The sequence below is a fragment of the Anopheles stephensi genome, chromosome 2 (genome assembly GCF_013141755.1).
Source record: "Anopheles stephensi strain Indian chromosome 2, UCI_ANSTEP_V1.0, whole genome shotgun sequence".
In the NCBI taxonomy this organism is placed as follows: domain Eukaryota; kingdom Metazoa; phylum Arthropoda; class Insecta; order Diptera; family Culicidae; genus Anopheles; species Anopheles stephensi.
In genome coordinates, this window is record NC_050202.1 from 27,917,245 (window position 1) to 27,941,340 (window position 24,096).

At 47.1% G+C, this 24,096-nt stretch overlaps 2 protein-coding genes and 1 non-coding gene across 4 annotated transcripts in view; 1 reads left to right on the forward strand and 2 right to left on the reverse strand.

Moving 5' to 3' along the window:
* The window catches only part of LOC118506036 (Krueppel-like factor luna), a 161,711-nt gene that overhangs the window by 26,256 nt on the left and 111,359 nt on the right, over nt 1-24,096 (reverse strand). The window lies entirely within an intron of this gene.
* Nucleotides 9,456-9,529, reverse strand: Trnan-guu. Its single transcript has one exon. It is a non-coding gene; the product is annotated as a tRNA-Asn (tRNA).
* Nucleotides 18,201-21,720, forward strand: LOC118506035. Of its 2 annotated transcripts, none has more exons than XM_036042664.1 (10): nt 18,201-18,350; nt 18,408-18,488; nt 18,557-18,761; nt 18,818-18,970; nt 19,041-19,126; nt 19,199-19,353; nt 19,413-19,870; nt 19,939-20,201; nt 20,260-21,279; nt 21,345-21,720. In XM_036042664.1, exons 1-10 carry the CDS (start codon nt 18,281-18,283, stop codon nt 21,659-21,661), a joined length of 2,808 nt encoding a protein of 935 aa, XP_035898557.1. In that variant the 5' UTR covers nt 18,201-18,280; the 3' UTR covers nt 21,662-21,720. The 2 variants fall into 2 exon arrangements, with proteins under 2 accessions (XP_035898557.1, XP_035898558.1); XM_036042665.1 differs by having other exon boundaries at nt 18,827-18,970; nt 21,345-21,711.

Below are 24,096 nucleotides of genomic sequence, written 5' to 3' on the forward strand. Positions count from 1 at the left end.
GTCGAATGAAAGCTCCGGTTATTACTCGAACGGCAGCTCGAACACTGCTATGATATTGATTGAACTTTTTGAGGAAGCTTTTTTGCCGTTTAACGTTCATGATCAGGCTGATGAGCCTGCGGAAAAATGGCCATGAGGAAAAATGGATGTGGATCTAGATAAGTCAATCCAGATCATGGTTTGGTTAAATTAATTATGAAAGGGTGATGTACAGATAAGTTATCTCACCTTTGAAGACATCCAAACCCATACCTATCAGCGGCGAAAATACAACACCGGTGAAAACATAGATGTGTTGAGATATGCCTTAGACTACTGGCTGCCAACCGGTCATACTATTGTTTGAGGAAGCTTCTCCACTCAAAATACCTGGCGCGATTTATAGTTCTAGAACTCACATATGCCTCCGAGACATGGAAGGATTTTTAGCACCGTATGATTCGAAGGATAATGGAGGAACCGCTGTGATGATGAGCTCTTGGAGCTGTATGGTGATCTCATCATCACACAGCGAATTAGACTTGCCAAGCTCCGATGGACCGATCATGTAACGAGGATGGTTTTGAAAGGATGAAGTAGGCCCTGACGAGATGAACTGATGGCGTTGATGCGTCCTAAAAAATGGCAGGGATATTGCTTTGTTAGACGACGGCGGTCGAGCGTCAGCGATATTGAGGATCGTTGGAGCAGGCCAAAAAAGCATTTGTAGCACCTGATAAGTAAGCTAGTAAGTATAGAAGAATGAGTAGCTTTGTTTGCCATTCCAAAGCAATCTCTCCTATATATGACTGACTTGGCTACAACAACATGCCGTTCATACGCGAGGTATTCATCGATGAGTTTTCAAGGCATAGATTAGGTATCCAAGCTATGCCATGTTTCATCATCATACACGGCTTAAGGCTTAATATAAATGTCTTTTGGGAGCATTAAAATGTTATCAAGCTTTTCCTACCGAAGCTTTCCGAAGTTCTCAACACTGGATACTCTCACAGCCAATTAAAGTCGTACAACGTGCATTTCCTTTAGCACTCCTTTCCCTTTTTGATTCTCACGAGTGCATCGCAACGAAAGGTGCATTTCACTGCACATTTTACCAGTGCACATCGCAGCCTGATCCCAGGCAAATCAACCGTACGATTAGCCATTTCGGCCTGTCCCATCCCGTTCTGTTGTGTTTTACTTTACGACCATAATGAACACATTTAATTGCGCCACCTAGCAGCGCGGCAACGAAAAGCGCGGGCAGCAGTGGAACACACCTCCCAGCAAGGCCGCAATTACGTTTGTCATGCGTTCACTTTTGGGCGCTCGGCGACCCATCAACCCTAAGCAGCCTGCTCGCTGACGGCAAAGATGTGTCCTCCCGTTTGACTGGCGGGAGATAGCACGTTTAACGTTCACCATGGAAATTCAAGGTTGTTCCAGTGATGCGTCAGCGAAACAGTCGGGCGGTATTAACGACAGGGAAAGCAGCGGCAAAGGGTGAGCGAAAGGACGTATCATAAATTAATTGCAAATAGAAAGGAAACGATCGCTGGTGCTCGTGTGTGACATCGAAAATAAAAGTCCGTTACGCCATGGTCGGTACACTTCCCTGGCAGAAGTTCCGAAGCCGCCGTATGGGCGTTGGAAGGCGTGGGTGGTTGGAACGCGGGTTGGTACTGCCAGGTGCGGGATTTTTAACTGACAAAAATAATGATCTGTAGAGTGTTTAGCAGCCGTTCTTTTTCGAACGCCGAAAGTCTTCTTGAGTGAGACAGAGAGTGAGTGTGTCCTGAGCGCGCATTACCACAGAACTGTCTTTTAATTTGTTCAGCTTCAAATGAGTTCCTCTCACCGGTGTGGTAGCACGATTGGAATGGCCGAACGCGAAAGCTGCCGACGAAAGACCGGGCAGCTCTGTCTCTAAATCTAGTCCAAAACCGTGCTCCGACTACGTGGCCTTGGCGCCCCAAGTGCTGTGTGTGTCTTCGAGTTTGCACTTCTGTCTATGACAAGACCATCTCAAGGTGTACTCATGAAGTACACGACGACGAGCTGTGTGGTGGTGGCCTCTCTCAAGTGTTGGCGCGATGCTAAATGGTACTTTTCATCTAGCAGGAGAGCACCAGCAGCAACGGCGAAAGGGTGATCGGCGCAAGATGCAAAGTAAAGTGGCTGGGCCAGTAAATCGGCCCCAACACCGCGGGTGGTGACCAATAGGAAAAGATTATTCTATGTGAAGTACGCGGTCATAAATGTAATTTAAATTTTATTCACCTTTATTATTTCACCTGCCGTGCACAAGCGGCTGGAGGACCGGACAGGTTGCTGTTGCTTCTTAGTTTTCTGGTCGCCACAATTCCTGGTCTAACATTGAACATTTCTAGTAAACGAGCGTACTTCGGCTTTTAGGTTGCTCCCGAGGAGGAATAGTTCCGACGGTGGTCACCGTGGCCACCTGAACCCAATCCCCCCAAAAGAACACCTGAAATTGTGCAAAACAGTCCAGCGCACCGTTTCAACCCCATCAGCGGACACTTCATCGGAGATCATCAGATTTTGCTACCCCGGGCACGTCATTCCGCCGCCTCCCCGGGGAAGAAACTACAAGCGTCGATCACAATCGGTGCCGAGATTTAGGGTGCCACATGTGCACCGTGTGTACCGATTTGCGCCTAGAGCAACCCGTGAACAAGCGCGCCGTACGGCAGTGGAGAACGAATTGTTTTGCCGCTAAATTCCACCCCTTCCAAGAGACGAGATGACCAGAAGATATATGGGAGCTTGTTAACAGTGGTTTGCGGGCAGCATTGTAATTAATTATCGTTGTTCTTGCTGTGGCACCGAGGTACCCGAGTATCCCCACACATACCGGAGCCAGAAGATTTCCTGGGGGGTCGTTGCAGTTTTGTGCGGTGGCCCGGCTGTGGGTATGAAATGGTCTGCAGTCACCCCCGGTTTTGCGCTTCCGCCAGATTGTGCTGGTAGATTGTTAGTGCGAATGGTACATTTTTCACCTTTATGGACTTATCATCGAGCTGATGGAAGCGGACAGCTTTTGTTTACTATTATTAGCATTTTTTTTATTTTAGCGGTCTTATAAGACAAGGTTGATTGCGCAAACCATTCGTAGGAAGTACCAGCATGTGCTTTGAAAATCGAAGTCTTTTGAAACATGGAAGTAAACATTTTTTAATGGTTGGTCTGCTAAGCGCTAAACAAGTTTCTCCAACTCATTATTAATAATCAGTCCCTGACGAAAACTTATTCTGTATTTTATTACTTGTCTTATTAAACTTTGAAAATAAATAAAGGAAAATGAAAGCCAGGCTACATGATGCGAGATGTCAAAAAGATTTCGCTTAAAAGGGGGGATTATGCGAAATCTATCCGTCAAAAAGATTTCGCCTCCTAGAGCTGAAATCTCGGAAAGATTTCGCTTCGCTCTAGCCCTCTCTGTCACTTTGTATGCGTTTCCATGGTAGTTTCAGTTGAAGAGAGAGATAGCATGAAGTGCTCTAAACAACGCGGGTAAATCAACCGAGATGATTTTGACAGAAAAAGTACGCAAATCCCCCCATTTTCAGCGAAATCTTTTCGGAGTCTCGTATCATGTAGCCTGGCTTTGACGGTGACATCACCGACGGTCCTGCTGACAAACATTGATTTTCGCAGGGAAGATATACAGATAGGTGAATCCACCTTTGAAGTCGTCCAAAGTTTCAAGTCAGCACCGACAACAACATCGATGTTGAGATACGCCGTAGGGTTCTAGGTTCTAATAATCTGAAGAAACTTTTCCACACAAAATACCTGTCGCGACGAAGGAAGTTGGCACTGTATAGAACATTTACTGTATCGTTCCTTAAGTGAGCAGCTTCTGAGAATTTCTCTGAACCATATTCGTCAGGATGCGAGAGATGCTCAGAAGAATGTTTGACCTCGTGTATGTGGAAGCACAGTGGAGCAGCAGGCTACAACGTGCTGGCAGCCCTCGAAAGATCCGCACATCAAGCTCCTAGATCATCCCTTCATCTCCTGCAATAGTCTTCTGTTGGATTCCGGGTCATTCCGGAATCCAAGGAAACGAGAAAGCCGACCGACTGGCCAACAGAGGTCGGCTCCGTCAAACTGAACCACACGACTCCCTATCTCGCCGAGACGCCATCCGCTTCATCAACACTGCAATCGCTCAACATTGGAACACCACCTGGTACAACCTAGGACTCTCCACTAAACTCCGTACGATCAAACACAACACAGCACCATGGGATGATCCTGATTCCAGCCGCAACCAACGAGTCCTATCCCGCCTCCGCATCGGACACACCCGCCTGACCCACTTCTACCTCCTCGAAAATTCCAGTCCTCCACTCTGCAGCTTCTGTGACGTTGACATCACGGTCCGCCACATTCTCACCGATTGCTATGGTTACACTGTACACCGAAACATCTGCCAACTAGATAGCGACACAGCCACCATTCTCTCACCCGACAAACAGCAACAAAACCGCCTAATTCGATTTTTACACGTCAGCAACTTTTATAGAGTAATTTAGTTTTAATCCACAATAGTTTTCTATGAGCCACACTTCGAATAGTCCTTAGTTACTAGCTAGCTATAACCACAATAGCCATGTAACCTTCATACCGGAAAGAGGCGAATGAAGTCTTTAAGACTCAATAAATAAATAAATGAAAAAAAACCAGGCTGCAACAATGACGAGCTCTACGAGCTAAACGATGATCACCCCAGCGTGCAGCGAATTACACTTGACAGGCTCCGGTGGGCAGGTCATGTTATGAGAATGGCACCGTACGACCCAGTCCGTTTTAGGTCGTCCACACGGAGAGAGGACCCGTGATAGGCACAAATTGAGATGAAGTGATATCGTGATGTTCGTTAGAACGGACGGGAAAATGGATTCACGAAAGGTGAGCCACACCGAGATTTGTTGGAGCAGACCAAGTACCTTGGAGCGGTTGTAGCGCCTGATTAGTAAGTCAGTGATCTTAGACTCCAATCTCCTTAGAAACTACTTCTCATAGCTGGATATTCAGTTCTGATTTTCTGATGGAATGTTTCAATTAGATCTAGTCAATAGTAGATCCTCAGGTGGTCCGGTGGCCGAGGCGACAGAAGCGCCGGTGTTCAAGCGGCAGGGCCCGGGGTTCAAATCCCATCCAGACCGCCTCCCCGTACGTAGGGCTCTGACCTGACTACTTTACAACGGGTAAAATTAAGTCACAGAAAGCCAGATAGCAGGCCGAGACTTCTCGAGGTTGTATAGTGCCAAGGAAGAAGAAGAAGAAGAAGATCTTCGGCTCATGATGAGTAACCGGATCACCATCTTCTTCGGTTGAACCATCCACAAGGATAGAAGAATCATTCTTTACTGGTTGAAATGTCTTAGACTTTAAATGATTTAATAGCGAAAGTTTCCAACGTGACGTGATTGCCTTACATTAGGTCATAACTGTATAGCATCTGAAGCGACCAGTTGTGCAGGTGATATTGTTCCAGCTATTCCATTTTCCAATCTCCTTCTCCGGTTCATTTTGGAATTCCTACCATCTGCCAAGGATGGACCTTTTCAAACAAACCTACTAGTTACTTCCAAGCCGACATTGATTTGCTCATTACGCGATCAGATTGTCAACACTACTGCGCTGCTGATCAGATCAATCGCGCACCACCACACCACATCGGAATGTTACACCTTTTGTCAATTGCTTTTCGATCGAGAACTTGACAGATATTTCCCCCTTGCTAGCATTGATCGCGCACTGATCGTACTGCCACCCACAAAAAGGTAACATTTTTTTCTTTCACTAAGCACACAATTAGGTCACAAACATTGCATCACCCGCGCTGAATGACGATCGCGAAGGGAAACAAATCAAACATTGTTTCGCCACCGCGTCTGCATTGTGACGATGTATCGAAGCTGCCCACCCATCCATCCATCCATACAGCCGCCGTGGGTGAGCGTGCAACTGGGTTTCTAGCTGGGAAGGAAGAAAACATTGGTCCCGGGAGTCGCACCACCGTTGAAAATGGAATCCTTTCGAATTCCCAACGTGATTTCGTCAAACGCGGTAAGCGTCATGCGTGCCACGAGATGCACGAGCGTCTGCATCCAACATGATGAAGGGTACCTGCCGTGTTTTTTTTTCTCTATCCCTTCCGAGCTCCGTACTCTTCCAAATTCATTTTTCCTTCGTTCAAACAACCCTGGGCTGGTGGGTCGCGAAAAGTCGTCCTCCTCCTCCCGCTCCTCTGTGCTCTGAGTATCAGTTTTCGTTTTTCAGAGATTTTGCTAAGGGAGCCAGGAAGCGGTCGCTCGCGTAGAGGAACGTGTGGCCGGCGGTGTTGCATTATTATGTTGGCGCGCTTGTTCGTGATCACATTCAAATGCTGCTGCTCCTGCTGCTGCTGCTGCTAGTGCCCGTGGTCGTGGTTCAGTTCCACGTCTAATGTGCACTCGATCGAGCATCTAAACTTTCCCATCGATCGCGTTGCTCGCTGGCGAAGACGCTTGACGCGCTTCGATGCTGCGGTGCGGGGACCCCCAATGTACGGGGTCGTTGTGTCGTGAGCGTTGCATTACACACACAGTACATGACCTAAACGGCGGTTTCAACCATTAAAGCCAATGTTTGCCATCCCTGGACATGCCGAGCAGCTAGTGACACTCGTGCAGCTCGCGATGGTTGGGCGAGCGCAGGAAGGAGCTGCCGACAAGACAATGGTCCATGGTCAGGGGGTTAAGAGAGACGAAGAGAAGTGAGCAGTTCCCCAACAGCAAAGCAATGGGAAAAAAGGCAAAAGACGGAGAGAAGCCCGAAAGAGGGAGCTGAAACCCCTACCCGGGAGGAAAATCGTCACTCGCGTGTGTTTGGTGATGCCGAACATAGGAGGAACATTGTTTTTCTTTCCTGCCTGGCGAGACCTAGTGAACCGAATGATGATGACGATGCTGGTGGTGGGTCCAAATGCATCGTGCCTTGTGGGTCGGCGCAGGTTGAACTGGTCGATCGATTTTAGCTGGTTGAGGTGTAGCACCGCACACAGCTGATCTTAAAATTTTCGGGCTCCATTACAGAGCGACCAGTGGAGCGGTGAGCAAATGGGAATGAGACCATGTGTCGGGATTTGTTTTTCGTTTTATTGGGTGCATCGCGGTTACCATTCTACTGGTCATGATGGGGTCATCTTCGTTAACCTCTCGATGTTTACACAACGATCGGGCAGCGTTGGAGGATCGGTGTTGCGTTAATTGTGGGTGACATTTAAAACAATTTTAGAGTTTATAGTATCGACAGGAATAGAAATCGATATTCAGGTGCACGGGTTTTTAACGGCCTGCCTTACCTGACAGAGCCATCGCTCGATTGCTATCCCGGTCACGGCACCAACATAAAATAAATTAAAGACTATTTAGCTTAATCTTCACTGTCTTTTGGTTGGGTAGGATTTAAACAACTTTTTTTTCTTCTTGGTAATAGTTTGATAATCCTTGGAACGATTTATACACTATAAATATATTCCTACCAAACACAGAAACCAGCACCAGCCAACGGTGAAAGGAACTCGCATCGAAAGACAAACACACACACACACACTCCAAGTTCATTGGCTAATCATCTGAAACTCGAACCCTTCGGCCAGCCAGAAACCCAAGATAAACACCTTCAGCACAAAATGGTAGCAAAATGGATGTCACCTTACCGCCGGGGCCACCGGGCCACCGGCCCAGCGAAACAAAGCCCTCGGCACCGCACGTAAAAGGGAAGGCCTACATAACGAATTCGTGATTGAGTTATAAATGAAATTCAATCAAATCAAATCAATCAATTGCAAAACGGGCCGGCCCGCTGCTACCGGTGGACACCGACTCACCGTGGGACGATTGAGGATTTGTTCTGAAGTTTGTTGCATTGCTTCTGTGTGTGTGTGTGTGGTTGTGAGAATATGTCACACATGTGACACTCGGCGATCGGGGGTGAGAATATGTTCCCAACGGGTCCAGTAAGCGTTTGACTCTTAAGAAAACTATAACCAGAACATGCATAAGACCACCCTCGCTTGGCCACCACCATTTTGTCCTTACCACAACCACGTTGTTTTCAAAAGTTTTCATTTTTACATCCACTGCCAACAACTCCATTTTGCAACTGCACACGTAGAGGGTGGCAGACGGACTGTGTGTCTCCGTGGAAGCTGTTGTTGTTTGCTACAATGTTGCCCCGATGGATCATTAGCAACATCGGGGATTTGGGAACCCGTACGTACGGGCGCAATCCAGTCAGGATGGATTTGGCGTTGGCCAAAGCTCGAGCGATTACGTTCGCCACCTACGGTAATGCCTGTTAGAAAGGGTTTTGCGCTGGCAACGCGGCGCGCTGTGAGCCGTGAGCGTACATGGTGCGCCATAATCACACATGAATTCATCTAAATTAGATTGCCCGGGTGATTGGAGGAAAATGTGAAAACTCATGTCAATGTTTGCTTATTGATTGAAATTAAAGGTGAGTGTCGTAACGATCGGTGGACTAGCCCCTGGGGTGGTGAAGGGGCTCAAATCATATTCTTCGCCGTATTGTGGTGCGGTACTCATCGATACTTGATCAATGCTTGAAAGCACCTTTTTGAACTGTCTCTTTTTAAATTTGGTGTTATATCCTCAATTGCAAAATCGTGTTATTATATTTATATTAATTTTTATTTCTGCTTTTTGCACAATTTTTACGAAGATAATTAAAATGTCGAGAAAATGCTATCCATTTTCACTATTTTAACTAGTCTTCAAAGCGGATGTAGAGGCTTTGCTCATATATCGATTGTGCTTATAGAAGTGAAAGAAGCGACTAAGGTCTCAAAGACCCAAAGTCTATAAAAATAAATGTAATTAAAAAAAAGCTTATAGAGAATATATTATCTTTAAAGGACCGTAAAAATATTTTTAGCATTAATCTTAAAATAAATAAAAATAGTAAGGCTTATCCAAGTCAGAAAATGTGCAAATTTAAGCTTGTTTCTGTCAAACATTCGACCAGTCATGAGCAGTTTAATCAAAAAGGGTAAACTCATCCCAAAGCGTTTAACAGTTTATTTATCATTTTAACAGTTCATTCGCTAAGCTCATTACAAACTTGCAAATAAATTTTAAAATACTTAAACACATTAAAATATATTATATGTATTCTAAAAGTAAAATATATATTTTTTTAAATTGAACTGAATAATTTTTTTTCTTTAAATTTTAAGGAATATCGGTTAATAATTATAAAACTGAGTGAAATGCGTATCAAAGTGTCATAACCTTGGACAGTGGCGTGAGCTTAACTTGCCAAATATGACAAAAATTTAACAAAATAACTGTTTAATGTCAACATAATATAGCACTCAATAATAGAATTCAAATAAAAAAACATCCGTTACTCCACGCTCTACAAAAAAAAATCTCCGCCCCCGGGTGGACTCGAACCACCAACCTTTCGGTTAACAGCCGAACGCGCTAACCGATTGCGCCACGAAGGCGTGTTGCATGCTGCCACACTACAAACCAATACAAACGTTCTACACACCTCCATTAGCACACGAGTGTATGCTTCACGCACTTCTATCTTCCTCACTCGCGAGCGATTTGCCAATCGCGTTAATTTCAACGCTTTAAAACATCCGCGTATCAGCTCAAAACCCCATAATCGGAGCAGCGCAACGGCATAAATTCTTTCGTGTTTGCTGAAACCCTACTTTTGATACACAGGTTTCGGCATCGGCAAGAGATTAGTTTGGGGCGCGCTCCATGCTGTGCCTGCTGCTGCTTCTCTCGCAAATGAGTCAATTATATAGAGCCTTCGTCCTCCCGTCCGCAATGACGACGCGTCCGCCATTCCACCTCGATTTCCGGTTGTGTGTGCTGCTGGTTGCGCGCTGGTACGCAAAACATTTCAGCAATCCGTCAGTCCGATCAGTCAACGGAGGCGCGTCGATGTCGTGACGATGTTTCATGTGGACTTGACGGGGCATGCTAGCCGCGGTGCGCGCCACATTCAAAGGATGTTGATGGCGGTGGCGAATCTTACGTTGTAACGGGCACGAATCGGCTCGAATAAGACCCGAGTCTAATCAGCTACAAGAAGGAGGAGGGGTGGAGAGGACCCCCGGGAGAAACAGGTGCACAGACAGTGAAACCTGGCCACGCGGAACCTGTAGACCATTTGCCGTTCCAATTCCCGATAGAAAAGAAAGATTAACTCAGACATCGCAGCACACAGCCGCCAGTCCGTCAAACGTCAAGATCGGGTTCCCGCCACCACCAGCAGCAGGCATTATTTAACCGAGGTGCATAATTGCTGCAAAAACCGACCCCCGACATCACATCGCACCGCTTCCCCTAGACCGGAATGTATGCAGCGCGCGTGTGCTTTCTAGTTCCAAGCATCGGCCGCAGCAGGTCCGCGGTCCGATTGCCTTGATCGGTCGTTTGTCATATAAACATCAAGTGCCATTTCTTCCGCTCGTCGAGAGGCATGTGGTCCCGTGGAGCTCCTACCACCTAGCTGTGCGTAGTGGTGAGCAGGCCAAGGAAATGGGGAGAAACAAGATAATTTTCGCATCGCAAACGCGCGCGCCCTGATACGGAGAAAACGTTAGCGATCAAGAGAAACCGGGGACCGACGCGGTTGGTTCGATTGGGGAATATGATGATGAATAAGGAACGGGGCACATTTCAAACGTTTTGGCTAGAGAGGTGACGAATTAGAGGGACCTCTTGTCATTGGGAAGTGTTATGCTCGGTACCGCTTCTTCGGGCTTTGGATGGCCACGCAATGCAACTAATTAAAAGTGATAGTTCAAGTGCAGTAGCAGCCTCTCACACAGGTATCGGACATCGAAAGGTATCGGTTACAATGTAATAATGAACACCATGTATAGGTAGTACCAGTGAGGTGAGTATTAAAATTGGACATAATCTAGGACTGCGAAAATGGGCCGTAATGAGACGATTGACATGTAAAAAGTACTAATTACCTTGACACATCCATGTGGCATGTTGATTTAAATATCTACAAATGCATGCTTTAAATAGCAAACAAGCCATCGGATTTCTATTGCCTAAGTAGTGGTAAAGTGAATTAAGTAACGCGAAGCGTAATCTATTGAATGCTTTGGAAGCTTTCATCATACTACTGAAGAATTAAATAAGACATTAGTCCTAATTACCATGCTCGAGTGTTTGACAAAAGCTCTCTATGTCGAGAAAGCGGTTTTATGGGCCTCGAATTAGCTGTCCGTTAGACAACGCGGAGAGCTTGAATTCTAGCGTTAGCTTTTACTCTATTATTTTCAATTATGATTGCCAAACGGAAACTCTATTTTGAACAAAAAAAATCTTCCTTCAGCCCAGATGTATATTTTTCCGTAGAATTGTTAGTATTTTCGAAGGATTTGTAAGTAATTGTCTATGAACTCATAAACAATTTAATATACTTATTTATGGATTCGTTTTTGTTGGAAAGGAAATATAGCTAATATGTACATTTTTTCTCCATCACCTTCTCTATCAACATTCCCATAAGAAGTATTTGCTGTTCATTAGGCGTTTTTCGAATTCGACAGCAATTAAATTACACCAAATAATAGCTAATACAATTTTTCTTACTCGGAAAGATATCACTCTGCGTTCAGACGTAGGATAGTATTTTGCAGTACGACAAACCTGCGGAATGAGATTTTTTGTGCATTGAATCGTAACACAATTTTGGCTCGACATTTGATCAACCATGAAGATCAGGAAGAATAACCAAAAGCTACGGCAGAGCAGATCCAACGGGGTCAAAATGTTTCATGTTTCTTTAAGATGCAAAAGTTGATAGTTCTTTTGTAACTTTAATTAAATTTTAATTAAATTTCATAATTAACAACGAAAACATAAACATAACGAAAGTTTGACTCTTCCAACTCGAAGTTATAATATCGATCCACTCTTTGTTTATAATTGATTCGACATGGTTTGTTCGAGAGTTTGTCTGTTAGAGAACCGTAATAAGCCCTATCGTCTCTGTATTACAATTGATTTTTTTATCCAATTTTTTCCTCTGATCGAATGTAATAATAGCTCTCCCATCGCTCTTTAACTTCAATTGAACGTATTGCCGCCAATTTTGCCGCACTCGGGACACCGGAAACAATGGCACCCTTAACAGCACCGTACCATACATTCCTTTCCATTCCGAGCCAAACCAAACAATTCGAGAGCGCTTAAGGCAAGCTCGCACAGCGGAAGTAGACAAGCACAAACATGCCAACACAAGCACCAAAACAACGCACACAGTCCATCCCACCGAGCCATCCGATGATACAAATATCTTTGAGCAGTTATTAATTTTCTCACACTTACTGGAATACTTTTTCCACCACGTTTTCCCGCGCACGGCGTCGTACGTGTTAAAAGTGCTGGCTGGGCCGTTTGATGCACAACGGCGGCCAAGAGAGAGAGAGAGCGACGGGTCCGGTTTATAATGTTTATTTTTCACTCCAAAGTGCATGTTTGCTTGCAACGGTTGGAAAATGCTTTCGCGCCTGATTGGTGCCCCCTTCCGAGTGAAGAGCTGGAGGGAGGGCGAGCTTGTTAGCGCTGGGTGAGCAAGCGGTAATGGGTGCAAAAATTAATTTATGCGACAAATGACTCCATCGCCTCTTGGCCCCGGCCAGCTGTGTACACCTGCGTGTGTGTGTGTGCAGATAAAAAAAGTGTCCAACGTGTGTCATCGCGCTGCGGTGCAAGAAAATGCATCCATCGAGACACGATCCAAAGTGGTCAACGAGTGGTTCAGAGATAAATGATCGTTCGGGTGTGTAAGGATTGGGGCCTCGCGCAAACGTGGTAAAGGGAACGGAGTAATCGGCCCCCGGAATCTCTACCTGTGACGTGTCCGCGAAGGCGTCCGAGACGACTAAACGGAAAGGGCGGGCAACCGTCTTCCACCGCCAACCTACCCGCCGTAGGTCGATTTGTCGCACACGATAACGAGGGATGACTTTAATTAGTTATGTTTGTCACGAAAACGAAGGAGCCAACTGTCCCGGTGGTGAAGTCGGAGGAGCACTAGGAGTTGATCTAACTGGGGTTGGAAGCTCACCGGACCCACTAGGATCGGTACAGACCTTAACACCGGGACATGAAGCTAGTGTGCGCAGCAGCAGCACTCACGGTCCTCACGGTCCAACCAACAGTCCCCCGCGCGGAGCGAAAGGTGTTAACTAGTGAGCTTTTTCGCGATTAGGTGTGAGTACTGGTTTGCGGAGGCTACTCCGCGAGGGCCTGGAACGGCTTCAACCGGATTGGACATCAAATACCAATTAGCGTGTGACTTAACAACATATTGGCGGGAATTGTCCAATCGCGCGGTACTCGCGATGATGAATCGCGCTGCTCTCTCCTGCTGCAGAAGGGTGCACTAATCTGCTCTGCATCTGCTACCGTTTCGTACGAACGCAGGTGAAGTGGCTCGAAATGGCCTTTTCTCACTCACCGTTGACGTCTTCAAACTTAACTTTCCCAGGTTGACAGGTATACAAGGCGCACACCGATGCCTTGATATGAAGCATTCATATTTCGAGTCAATCTGCTGTACAGCGTCGAATGCTCATTGGCCTTTCGCAACAACGCAAATGCACAGCCGCGGTCGTTTAATTGGTTCAGCATGGGCACGGGGAAGCACACCCCGGGCTGGGTAGGAGTTGGAGTTGGTGGTGATTTGTTAATTTGAAAATTACTTACGTCGCTACTCGTTAAGTTATGCTGCCATACCTATCTTAGAGTGTGTCATTTAGAGTGGGATTATGATACATTACAAATGATCTTTCAAATTAAAACTGATTCTTCATTGCTGATCACTCGTGGGACTTGCAATGACATGAGTAAAAACCCTATTTTAACCTCTTTCAAACATCTCGAAGATATAGCGAGTATCAACACAAACCTCAGGATTCAGAGAATAGAATATATTGCTCCTAACTCTACATGGTCTAATGAGCGTGTTTTGCCCCCGCTACATCATGTACAACGCAAAAACTGGCACTACAACCGCTTTGCGGTCTTGGCCTGCTGCAACAATCCTCGATACCGCGCACGGTTTAGCGCCGTCGTCTGTCAATCCGTTATTCCGGCCGTTCTGGCGGACGCATCAACGCCATCACTCCATCTCAATTTGGGCCTACCACGCCTCCTCTGTCATTGTGGACGGCCTAAAAGGACTTTACGGGCTGGGTCATCCGATATCATTCTTATGATGTGACCAGCCCACCGGAGCCTGGCGAGTCTAATGCGCTGTACGATAGTGAGATCATCGTACAGCTCGTAGAGCTCGTCGTTGTAGCGGCTCCTATATTGTCCTTCCACACATACGGGGCAAAACTGATTCTTCATTGCTGATCACTCTTGGGACTTGCAATGACATGAGTAAAAACCCTATTTTAACCTCTTTCAAACATCTCGAAGATATAGCGAGTATCAACACAAACCTCAGGATCCAGAGAATAGCATATATTGCGCCCAACTCTACATGGTCTAATGAGCGTGTTTTGCCCCCGCTACATCATGTACAACGCAAAAACTGTAAAAAAAAACAGACCCAGAATGGACCCTGAAACCTGGTGCTATATGTTATCGCCCCACGATATATTAATCATAATCAGCAGATCAAGTTTGACTCGTTTTTACACGCTCCCAATTGTACCGACCAACCCCGATCCAGTCCACTCCAGCTGGGCTCCCAGCAACCAGGTATTTGGAATTTTTGTTGCAGGATTAACCGTCGAGCGTTGCGAACGGGCAAAAGATACATTGTAAACACCTTCACCCGACCCAGAGTTCATCAACTCATCCGAGTCTAATCTAATCGCAGCTTAATGTGCATGAAAACTTAATTAGTCAGCACAGTCTTGACTTAGGGTGTGTGGTTATGTACGCGCAGCTAGGGATGGGCTTCGAGAGCTATAAATCTTGCGCCGGAATGTACTGCAGACTGGGTTGGCAAACATAACCTAAGAGGAGTATAAAATATCATCAAGAACTCCGTGTACCAATCAGTATGGTAAATATGGAAACGTTTTACATCGTCCAATAAAAACACACACACACGACAAGACCAATTTTCCTTGTCCCCGGTGACATGAATCTCCACTTCGCAGCCTATCACAACTATCAAGCGATGTCTGGGTGAAATTACGATGCACTGCATGCTTCCGTGCCGCTCGGGTACGATTCGATCCCGGACCGGACGCCGGCTGTCAAATAAAGTTGCTCGCCAGATGTGAAATGAGCGCACTCTTTATCTGTCATACCATCTTGGGCCGAGCGTCCCGGTCGGCCATTCTTGCGAAACAAAAACAAGAAAGACAGAACTCCCCGTCGAAGGAAGCGACATGTCATGAATCGTCAATCAAGCGCGTATCAATCGATGACGTGCAAACAGGAAGCAATCGATTTCCAGAACATACCGAACCGGGGGGGCCGGCAAATGGTTGGCGTCTGGCTTGTCACTAGTGCGGCGGTAGTGTTCACCTCACAGCATCTTTTCAACAAGCGCGACCGATCGGTACATTGTGTAAGAACATCGTGCTGAGGTGCTTTAGTGTGGTCTAGAACGGCTGCAGGATCGTCTGTATCGTCTGGACCGAACGAACTTTTTGTTGTGATTCTCTTCCCGGGGAGAGTTCGGTCGGTAACGTGATTCGAATCTGGTAAGTTGCGACAGTATGTCCCTGAACTTTTCGTCCGAAACAGGACAACCCATTAGATGGCTTTCTGAAAGCTGCATTTGTAGTTACGGTGTGAATGTTTGCCCACAGTAACATTGGCGAATCGGTAACAGTGTGGCCAATTCAATCGTGCCCACCTCAACCGTCCCAAGAATTGCCCAAGGGAAGCTATTCATTTTTTTGTTTTGGTTTCTATAAACCCCGCTTCGATGTCGTCGTCGTCGGTGGTGCTCGTTCGGTTCATATCATAATGTTGCGACAAATTGTCGCATTCATTCGCATGCCATTGCGATCAAAGCAATGCTGCGTTTTCCTTTCACCTGCCAGGTCACCAGCAGCCGGCTGGCTATGGCGCACTCCACTGCGTCGTCACGGTGGCGTCTGCTACGTGCCCCAGACCGTGGCGCGGCAAAACCTGATGATTGATCTTAGGTGCGGACAGATCGGCATGATCTTCGACCGGCCGTCGAGTGGAAGGATTCCATCCACGGCGGATGCCAGTGGTGATGCCGTGGCCACACGGCCTACTTGTCATTTCAATTTACCGCTACCGTCGAATAATGGCACTTGCGCTAAATGTACGCCGGCACGCACCGCCGCACGCACATGCGAGCATGTATGTGGCTGTTTACGCCGAGCATGTTTTTTTTATCCCCCGCCTGGCCTGCGCCTGTTGGAAGCATACTAAGCTTGTTTTCTTGCGTGTGGATTAGATTAGCTGTACCGTAGCTATCGCGAATGGAATGAAGTTGGAATGAAAGCTCCGGAACAAGAATGAGGAAAGGCAAAAAAAGGGGAGCAGAATTGCGATTCGCTTATTAGCAGCGCTGTGAGTCGTTGCGAGACTGTAACTGGTTTTGAAGCGATCTTTGATTGTTTATCACAAGCATTTTACATAAATGTGAGACGTACGGATTTTAATAAAGTACAATGGCGTTTTATCCGTGCTCTTAAGGCTTTCATATGACGCTTCGGAAAAACCTGTTCTACCTCGTAAGATATGGATATCCCACTTCCCAAAGCAACTGTTGAGGTGATCAAATGTATTATGAGATTCTACTAACATCATATCTCGCCATATGGGAAGACGACTCTTTGATGTAACGAATATCCATACATACGCCCGGAAGGAATTGTGTTGAAACAGCTGGTAATTACTTACTTATCAGGCGCTACAATCGCATTGCGGTCTTGGCCTGGTTGGCAACAATCCTCGATACCGCTCACGGTTCAGCGCCATCGTCTGCCAATCCGTTATCTAAGAGCTCATTATCTAAGAGCTCGTCGCGAGTCTAAGAGCTCGTCATTGTAGCGACTCCTCCATTGTCCTTCCACACATACGGGCCAAAAATCCTTCTGAGCATCTTCCACTCGAACGTGGCCTAGAAGGTTTAGTCACTTTTGCATGGAGTCCATGTCTCAGAGGCGTATGTGAGAACTGGGACTATAAAAGTTCTGTACAGTCCCAGCTTCGTCCGTCGCTACAGGTTTTTAGAGTGGAGAAGTTTCTTCAGGCTGTAGTATAACCGGTTGGCAGCCAGCATCCTTGCGCGTAACTCGACATCAATGTTGTTGTCGGTGCTGACTTTTGACCCCAGATAGGTGAAGTTTTGGACGACTTCGAAGGTGTGGTCACTTATCTGTACATCATCAATCTCCAACCCGCGGTTCTGTGCCGCACGCTCGATCGTTTGATAAGCTTCTGCTACATAGGAGAGCGTCAAACCAATGATGTCTATGTCATCAGTGTATGCCAAGATGTGGATTGACTTATAGAAGATGGTCCCCGAAGTTTCCACCTCCGAGTCACGGATGGCTCTCTCTAGCGCCAGATCGAAAAGGAGACAGGCAAGCCCATCTCCCTGGCGCAAGCCCTTGGTGGTAGCAAAGGGCCCTGAGAGTTTTCCATCCACCTTCACCTGGCATGTGATGTTGGCCATTGTCATTCGTACAAGCCTAGTAAGCTTGGCCGGGATTCCAAAAGAGCTCATTGCGTCGTACAGTTTTACCCTGGCGCGCTTTAAAATCAATGGAGAGATGGGTATGAGTGGAGCTGCTGCTCCGCCATCTTCTCCAAGATTTGCCGCATCGTGAAGCTGGTAATTAAACTCCTATAAAGGTCCATGTTCATAAGAACCAACGCTAGTGTGCGTCATACGCGAATGTTGCACTGATAACTCCCAGCCTCTCTCCAAACTGCAACGCTCAACGTGCAATCCAAATGCACATGCAAGTAGCGATTACAATGCACACGGACGATGAATAAATGCAGTATGCGGAATTCACCGGATTATAAATAAACCAGTTCCATGCGACCTTCGCGATCTTGATCGCGACGGGATGGGATTTCTAACCTGGCTTGTTGCTCTGATTTGTTTACACAGTGAAAAGCCGGCGAAGGACAGATAGGTTGCTGGTGTTCGTTAGAGTTGAAAACCGAGACTCAACTTATCTGCCCCCGGCTGTGGAGATGCATTTCAGACAGCACGTCGTTAGTTGAGGTTCATCCGTGTTACTAGCATGATGTACCGCCGATCGACGGTGGTGGTTTTGTTGGTGGTGTTAGCATTACTTTGCGTCGGCAATGAAGGTAAGCTAGTGGATTACAGTCCGAATTAAGCTTACCTCTCTGAACCTTACTTAACAGCTCTACACTCACTGTTTCCGATCGACATCGGTTTGATGGAAGAAGATCCTGTGCTTCCTCTCGAAAGGGATACGTTTGATGGTAAGTTGTTGCGCCCTGGATACGAGTGTGGAAGGAACACAGCTTACGCATGGGTGAAATCGTTACAGACTGTCATTTGCGCTACGCGCGCTATGGAAGAGATGACTGGACGATCCGAGACGGTTTCCCACCCTACAAGGAATCGCGCGACTACAGTCACATTGCTGCTATCGGGAGGGCTCGCGAAGGAGGTGCAATCGATTGGAGCTGCATGGGCGCACTAATATGGGACAGTGTTGTGCTAACGACGGCCCAGTGCACCATAGGCGAAGGGTAGTGTTGCAGTGATTAGCTTTTGTTTCTATGAAGTTCTCATCTCAAACACGTAGTTCTTCCAGGAAAAGCGCACCGAACGTGGTACGGCTCGGAGGACCGACGTACGTGCAGCAGAGGAACATCAAAGAAATCGTACGCCATCCCGACTTTTCCGCGAGCACTGGTCAGAACGATATTGCCTTGGTTCGGTTGGATGGCAGAATTGCGTAAGATACTTTACTGGCTTCAATTTGTGAGGAGTAATGCTATCTCTATGATCGATTCCTTCTCACTCAGAATCAACGAAACGGCTGTACCGACGTGTTTGTGGCTCTGGGAGGAAGTGCCATTTTCCACTTTGGACTCTTTGCTGCGCACTACAGGTAAGCAGTGTGGTAAGATGGCACCTACAGGCTGAGAAAGATTGTTTTAAATTATTCTTCCTCGGCGAGCAGACAGTGATGAACCATACGCCGCTGAGGAGTTGAACCGACTGAATGTTCGGAGTGAGGATTGCTCCTCACCAACGACACGCAACCACGGCCTACCGGAAACACAGCTATGCATGAAAACTCAGTGCACTGAAGAGTTGGATGAAGCTGAATGTAATGTAAGAACCGCACAGGCAACTACCACTCTACAGATACATAGCAATCGAACATTCCTTAGGAAACGCCCGAAGGGAATCTGCTGCAAGTGCGGCTCCTACACAACTACAAAACCAGTCCCTTTCTGGTGGGAATACTGTCTACCAGCTTCGCGTCGGGCACTTGCAACCCTGTGCGAGGCTATACCAAGATCGCACCCTACCGCGACTGGATGATGCAGGTGCTTGGCGAGCAAAATCTCACAGCACCACCGCAAGCCTTCTTCCCGGCCGTTTGTGCCTATCGTTACGCCCAATTTCGGCCACGTGTCGAATATCTGATGAACGAACGTCTCGGTGATATACCGATTAATGACGCACAGGTGGAAAGTACGCGTGATAGAGATCTTGGCTACATCGTACAATTCGAATGGCCGTCGGAGGAAAACAATGCTTCACAGCCCGACTGTGCCGGTACGTTTGTCGATCAGCAAACTATACTAACTCTGGCATCGTGTGTAAGTCCAGCAACATCGGATGGGTAAGAGAATACTTAAAGCTTGTACGGTTAGGACAGCATTTAGACAGCTTCTCTTATTTTTCTTACAGATCCCAACCATCAGCTGCGATACACGTGATGTCCCACAAAAATCAGTCTTATCCGATCGAATCGATCACGGTGCATCCTCAGTACGTTAGAGGATCTCATAAGAACAACATAGCAGTCGTTAAGCTGATGCAAACTCGCCAGAACATCGTTCCGTCCTGTATCTGGAGGTTCCCTGGCATACCCGACGTACGATTCGATCTGACCGGTATTGGAGTAAGCAGCTTAAATCATTACCAAGACGATTCATTCTTCGATCCAACGCGTAAGTACGTTCGCTGAGTAAGTTTTGATTCAGCTACATAATGCTTTGAAAATTGCAGAAGGCGGAAACACTATCGTACAGCATGCGATGAATATGCGTCCCTTCGAAAATTGTATTGCAGACTTGGTTGAGCTGATTGGCAATCGCTCGTTGAAGGGGCTGAGTGCGAACGAGCACTTGTGTTTCCACAGCGATCGTTGGCTAGTGCCTGGCGTATGCCGGGATATTGTCGGTGGACCAGTGCTGCGGTATGTTGACAGGGGTGGCGCATACTTTAAATATTTGTACGCGATGACCGTTGGTGGGCGGACCTGTGGCTACGGACAGCCAACGGTAGCGATACAGCTTGCTCCACATTATGCCTGGCTGCAGTCGGTGATGTTTGACCAACGGAGTACGGGTGTGGCGGAACCATCCGACTCGGTGATCGTTATCAATCCGGACCTGAAACGAAGCGACGAGTGTAGCAATGGTGATGGAACGATGGGTATCTGTGTGCCGTATGAGCTGTGCCTAAGCACGAAGGAGCGTCTGCGCAAAGGGGAACGAGTGACGCTCTGCACTGACGGGTCTGTCGTATGCTGCCCGTGGGGAGATATTGCGAAAAACTCGGCCGTGGATCCGATACGTACCGAGCTGGAAAGCTGCGAGAACCTTTATCGTTCCTTGCGACTCGAGCGCTTTCAACGCACGATCCACAACGAATCGCTTTACACCAACCACCAGCATGTAGCGGAAATCGGATGGCCTCAGAACAATGGACGAATCGTGTTTGAATGTAACGGCTTTCTGATAACGCCCAAAACCATCGTTTCCAGTGCCCGTTGTTTGGAAACGTACCCACACAGACCGACGGTGGCTCGGATCGGATTTTTGGGGGCTTCCGACGCTTCCCACTACGTTATCCAGCCGATTCGTCGGGTGCGAATCCACGAAGAGTACGATCCGTTGACGGGTGTGAACAACATTGCGCTGGTCGCACTAACGGCACCGATCGAAGTGAATATCCACCATTTCCCCGGCTGTTTGCATCGGAACAACACTCACCTTCCTGTGCGGCAGTTTGCTATCAACGAAAGTGCGTCGCGCTAAAAGCTACTTAAGCTAGCGGCAGTGCATAACATCTGTCTCTTCTAATTTCAGACCGAGAAGCAGTTGTTGCTCAAAAAGTGTCCCCCCTCTATCAGAGTGATTGTGCGGAACGTCTCGCGGACAAGCTTGCTGCTGGCCAAATGTGTTTGCTGAAGTCTACACCGGAAAACCGTGAAGCATGGTTTCGTCGCACCTGCCTCAAAACGGGAGACGTCATCGTGTGGGAGAATCGTACGGAAGAGATGGAGATAATCGATTCCATATACCTGGTAGGTCTCTACAGTCATGGTGGCTGTGAGGTGGGAAATGTCCAGATTGCTACACGCATCTCGCACTACTTCGACTGGATAGTACTCAATGCTAAGTAGCTCCGGGCGTTAGGGCGCGCAATACTATGCAAATAAATCCTTAAGCTCCAGCACGTCGACACAACGCATCCAAACAGTAGTATCCGAAGAACTATCGCCACGTTCGCGTCCTTTCACCGGCACTTCGCATTAGCGTTGTTTGGAGATCGTACCACGGGTTGCCTTCAACGCCTCAATCCCACCGTCGGACGTGCTCGATTTAACGACCAAATCAGCACTCCATCGTCAGCCAGTTCGATCCGATGATTAGATGCTTGTCTCAATTCACAGCCGAGCGATGAGGAAAGCGAGAAAAAAGACCCTTCTTCCACTCCATCAATTATGTGCCATCGTCCGTCGGATGACCAACGCGGGTATACCTTTCACGGACAGGGCTCGAACGGTGGTGCATCGCCAGCGAAAGGCCTCGGCGCTCGGGGAGAAGACGATGCGTATCGCGCCGCCCGGTATCACTGACAGCATCTCGCGCATCAATTATTCGCCTTAAAGCGCGCATTAACTATCGCTTGCGAATCGCACTTGGTCGCAGAATTTCTCCAGCCCCAGGTTTGGCCAGGTTTGGCCGCAGGGAACGTTGTTTGTGATCGCGGCACGCAGATAACCGTTTAGCTGAGGATCTCCGGCGCGGAGTGCAAAAAAAAGCTCACTAAAACAAAAAATCACAGCAACCACGGCCAATCATAGCGCGTGCGCTAGATTGGTGGCGCATCTTGCCGGCATTCGGGTCCATCCAGTGTGCTGCAGCCGGTGTCGCTTGCGATTGGGCATTCGTCGCCGCTGAAGGACAACGCCGCCGGAGCTGTGAGATCTAGCTGAGAAGCGCACGATTGTGTAGAGGAGTCCACTGACCGTAGATTGCTTATCGCTGATAAGATTGAGTGGTATGAGCACGCGCGTACATTTCGTTACCTAGCAAAATATGGCGCTTTTTCTATCCCCGAGACCCGAGCATCCCTCGTGGGGACATTGCTTTTCATCAAGGACTGGTATCTAATTTGACCATCGTGAGTGAAAGGTTCCAGTGTACGGGTGGGAGACTGGATGTGTTGTCCAAGAATATATGCATTGGAGTGTGTCAGGTTTTAATGTTCGTCCCGGGGAGAAGGAAGATTTGCCGATTCATAATGAAGTGGAAAGAGTGCTTCCGATTGAGTCTTTTAGCTGTTACAGGAGGCAGCGAGTGACAACTAAACCTGGCCTGAGTAAAGCATGTTAAAGTTACGTTGTTATTCAGAAAATTTCCAGTTTCTCAGACCAGACGCAAGCATCTCCACTATAGAAATAATATGTAGTTCTAGCAGTTAATAGATAGCTTACTCTTAACATGGTAACATGGTATAAACGCAATGCTTAACCTTTTTAATTAATTTGCAACGATATGGCGATGCTCCTTTCAAGAGTTGTTACCCTTACCAGGATAATTGAATCAGAAAACAAAAAAGTCTGCATTTCAATCAATGAATGATTTCATTCATCAGCAACAAAACAATCTCCATCACTTTCTTCATTGAAGATTTTACAAGAATCAACTGTGCGTACCATTATTCCTAAACAAAGAACGTTTCCCAAACAAAATAATGGATGAGGCGCCAATCGCTGTGAAGAATCCATTCATAACCGCATGCAATGAGAGACTACGCACCGAGCATCGACTCTCCGCGACTGTTGTAAGGTTCCGGCGTTCGGTGGAAGCGAGCGGAGCTAAAAATAGAACTCAACGGCAGGCAGCAGAAAAGCGATGCGTCGCGTGAACGCATGCGCGACATCGCAGCAGCATAGCCGCGTAGCATAAGTGCGACCGAGAGAGAAGGGGTAGAAAAATGCTTATCCATCGCTAGAGCTAGGTTGGGCTGGATGCGGTATATATAGCGAACGGTGGCGCACCGTTCCCTGGAGGTGTGTGTCTTCGTATGTGATGGCACGATAACTGAACATTGATCGCCAAAAACAGCTTAGTTTGCAGATCTGTCCAGTGGCATGCGTCACAACTCTAATGGTAGTCTTTCTGCTGTGTCATCGGTGATCTCTCGCTGCACGGCGACGGGCCGTACGCACGATTGATGTCATCTGTGACACGAGATTCTACCGCCATACGAAATTAGTTGAAGTTGTAATTATACAAGTTAGCTTAGCTTCGGATTAAAATTACATTGTTCAGAACGCTTCCGTATGACTCGGGCACTGCCGAGCAGTTGGCCCATTCTTTTGCCACCTCTTATGTTTCGTATGTTGCTATAAGTGGACGCATGTATGGGTCTGGGAAAATTATTTTTCTATGCGTTACTTTTAGCATTAACCAATTTATATTGTTAGAGGTCAACTTTAATAAATTGACTTGGTATATTTATCAGTAAGCATCGATACATTCGGTAGGAAATGTTTGACCTATCGACACTCTTTGCTCAACAGGCAACTAATGAAAATGGAACAAAATG